Below are 3,760 nucleotides of genomic sequence, written 5' to 3' on the forward strand. Positions count from 1 at the left end.
CCCTCCGGCCCCCGGGCCCAGCCCTCTCCGTGGCCGCGCTGCCGTGGAGTCTGCTGCTCGCGCGGGACACGGCCTCTCTCCCGAGCTCCAGGACGTGCGCGAAGGTATGGTCGTGAGGCTTGCTTCTGGGGTGCTCGGGCTCCTCCTCGGAGGACGAGCCTTCGGCCAACGCGGCCGCGGGCCACAGCTTCCTCCAGGCCCGGCTGAAGACGTCGCCCGGCACGGCGTCCCAGGCGCAGGCCACGCTGCAGATGGCGTCGTTCATGCTGTAGCGTGGGTGGCAGCCCTGCAGCGCGACGGGGGGGTTCACGAAATTCCTCATGAAATCTCGTCGGATGCCCTGGTCCATGGGCTGGATTAAGGAGGTGACGCTGGCCGGCAGAAAGATGGTGAAGATGTTGTCGGACACCAGCTCGGACTCCTGCGCGTGGGCCCGGGAACTGTCCAGCAGCAGGATGGCTTTGCTGTCTGCGGGCAGACCCAGGCCTCGGAAGTGCTCTCTCACCGACGGAGCGAAGATGTGATGGAACCAGTCGGAAAAGACCGCCCGGTCCGCCCGCGCGTCGCCGTGAGCCCGGTGGGCCGCTGGCAGGTGCGGGGTGCCTCTGGCAGCCCGGGGGCCGCTGCATCTCCCGATCACCAAGGGCTTGATTTTGTGGGAGCCCGTGGCATTGGCACACATGAGGACGGTCAGCCTGTCTCTGCTCTGCCTGCCGCCAGGCGCCGCGGCCCCCTCAGGGGCGGGACCCGGCAAGCACCGCCAGAAGAGGCCAGTCTCCCCGGCGTTGTAAACCTGCTCTGGTGTCAGGCCATGCTCCGAGGTCAAGCTCCGGAAAAACCCGCAGAACTGCTCGGCTGCTTGGTGGTCAGCCACATGCTTCTCACTGGACGCGTCCAGCTTCTTAATGCCGTGTCTGGCCTTAAAACGCCACAGCCACCCGCCGGAAAACACGCAAGGCTCGGTAAGCTGCATCTGCTCGTAGAAGTCCTTGGCCTTCTCGATGAGCATGGGGCCCGAGACGGGCGCGCCCTTGGCGCGCTGGCCCAGGAACCACTCGTACAGCGCGCGGTCCAGGTGCTCCAGCTTGGGCGTGTGCAGCGTGCGCCGGCGCTCCAGGGCCTTGCTGGAGTCGGAGCTGGCAAAGAAGCGCAGCAGCTGGGCCTTGTGGGCCCGGATGTCGTAGAGCGTGGACATGCCCACGTTGTACTCCTGCATCAGCGCCCGGCGGCTCTCGCCTTTCTCCAGGCGCGCGCACACGTCCATCTTCTCCCTCAGCGTCAGCACCACCCGCTTGCGCTTCTCCCCCGCGCCCCTCCCAGCAGCCTGCTTGGCGGCCATGTGGAGGGCGGCTCGTCCCGGGGGCGGCCCGAAGGCCTTCCTGCCTCCCCGGCCCCTTCCTCCCGCTCCCCTCTCCGCCCCGTTCTGCAGGTCCTGTGCCCCACAAGCCACCGTTCCTCCCTCCGGTTCCAGCGGCCTCTCGCCTCAGCTGTCCCTCATCTTCCGGGCCCCGAGCAGCGTGGCCGGCTCCTAGACACTCCCCATACTGTCGGAACCGCCGGCCTTCTCTGTGGGGACAGTGGCAACGTCTCCCTTCAACCAGAGACCAGGGAGTAGAGGGGCCTCCGCAGCTGGCTTCCAGCCAGCCAAGGTCGGACTGTCTGGGCCGGGGGTGCCTCTCTCCGGGGCTCGGCGCTGTGTCACGTGCCCGGTGCTTTAGGAACTGGAAAACAGAAGGGAGAAGAAAGAATGTCACGCAGCGTGGGCACAGGCTGCCTGCACACAGATCCCCGCCACCGCAAACCAGGAAGCTGCGGCGGAAACAAGGGATCCAGAGACGCCCGACGCACAGGCTGGCCCGTGACTGAGTGGGGTCTGGGGGCCGCCCAGCTCTCTCCCCAGCCCCTGGCGTGCTGGACGCGCTGGCTCTTTCCAGCTGCTACCAAGTGACTTCGGAGTCATTATGGTTACTTCCAGCTGCCCAAGTCCATTCTGTTATAACCATTTCCCAAAACATCCCGCACCCCTCCCTGCACTACCGAGCAGATGTGCAGGGCAGAGTGGGTACATCCTTGCTGGCCCAGGGCAGCCTGTGAGAATCGCCTGGCGAGAGGATGACCCTCTCCAGCCTCTGAGAACTGAACAGCTGAGGTCCCCACACTGACTGCCTGGCTGGTCTGCGGAGAGCACTGTGGTTGCTGACAGGCCCGTCTTCTCTCTCAGAGTCAGCTGTCCCCTCCCTTCCTTCATGACTCAGCCTCAAGACCTCTCGGCCCTCTCAAGCGGGACTGCAGATCACCCAGGAAGCAGCTACGGCGCGCTTACTGCCACCTGCCACCACCTCCCAGTGACGGACATGCAGTACTGACAGATGTGCTTCTAGCCGTGACCCCCACCCCCACCCCGCCTCTCTCCCAAACCCTCATTTTGGCTGCTTCTTCCAACTTCAAGCAGGTGGTGAGGCCACAGGACGACTCACACGCAGAGCATAAAAATGTGGCCCTTTGAGACTGCCACTCAGGAGAAATGCAGTTTGCGCAGATGTAGCAAGAGCCCCAATGACAAATCTGGGCCCGTCACCAGCCAGGGCTGGGCACGTCCTTGCACCCTCCCAAGTCAGTCTCCTGGTCTGCAAAGTGAAAAACGTGCTGGTCCTATTTTCCGGGTGTGACAGTGTGACGGTGTACTGTCTGGCCTGCGGGAAGCGGAGGGAAGTAAAGGGCGCATCCACCTTTAGGGAGATGTTTCATATGAAACCGGGCGGAAATGGGACCCCAGTCCCTTGTGAGGGCCTGACTCGAAGCACCACAGGAGTGAGGAGAAGGAGCCAGGATGGCTGGAAAGGTCCTGGAGGCTCAGCGCCAGAAATTCGCTCACGACGAACGCGTCCTCATGCTTGATGTGCAGATGTGTGCAGGATACTACAAGACAGCTGAAAACATAATGATCTCACTCGCAAGACATAAACCCCCTTTAAAAATGAAATTCAGATGTTATTTCCGAAACAATTCCTTAAACCCAAAGGTACCATGACACACAGAAAGAGGGATCACAGGGCTCCCAGCCACTTCAAAGGAAGCGCTGGCGCCAAGGCCACTTGGACTCCAAGACAATAAACGTGTTAACCTCTGGTGCCCAAGGGACAGACAAAAAAATGCGGGTGGGCATCAGGGCACAGAGTGGGGGTGGGAGAGAACAGGAGGCGCGCATCCACAGGCAGGCAGGCCCTCCCCGGCCTTCGAAGGGACCCTGAGGGCTTAAGGGAGGAGCAGTGGTGTGGGGGGTCAGGGGTCTCGGGGGAGAAATACGCTAAAAACAAGGGCTCTGGAGACCGAGGAAGAGAGAGAGAAGTGTTGGGGGCAAGAAGGATGGGGATCCTTTAGCGAGTGGCAGAGACATCGGGGTGCGTGTCCTGCAGGGAGGGCGCCTGGGAGCCGAGCGGGGTTCCCCAGTGGACACCGGTAGGTTCGCGCACAGAGCCCCTCCCCGTGGAGCACCGGGCAGGGAAGCCCCGGGCCGGGAGCCGCCGCGGGAGGCTGCAGAGGCCGCTCTGGGAGGCGTTCCTATTCCGGTGCCATGTTTGGGAGGCAGAAGCTCTGTTTGGGGCCACAGCAAACCGAAAAGGGAAAGCAAAAAGTCCAGTCTCCGGTGGCTTCTTCCGGGGGAGGGAGGGCCCCTCGGTGGCCAGTGCCTTCCGCAGGGCGAGCCCCGGGAGGGGCCCGGGGCGCCAAGGCCAGGCTCGGAGCGAGGGCTGGGGACGAC

At 63.4% G+C, this 3,760-nt stretch overlaps 1 protein-coding gene across 1 annotated transcript; it reads right to left on the reverse strand.

Moving 5' to 3' along the window:
- Positions 1-4: 4 nt before the first annotated feature.
- On the reverse strand, positions 5-3,693 carry JRK (Jrk helix-turn-helix protein; the record flags this gene model as incomplete). Its single annotated transcript, XM_015590210.2, has 2 exons — positions 2,478-3,693; positions 5-1,721 (listed from the first exon to the last, which is right to left on the reverse strand). A coding segment is annotated over exon 2 (1,335 nt), but the record flags the coding sequence as incomplete, so codon positions are not given.
- Between the last annotated feature and the right edge of the window lie 67 nt (positions 3,694-3,760).

This window comes from Pteropus alecto, unplaced genomic scaffold (genome assembly GCF_000325575.1).
Source record: "Pteropus alecto unplaced genomic scaffold, ASM32557v1 scaffold105, whole genome shotgun sequence".
Lineage (NCBI taxonomy): Eukaryota > Metazoa > Chordata > Mammalia > Chiroptera > Pteropodidae > Pteropus > Pteropus alecto.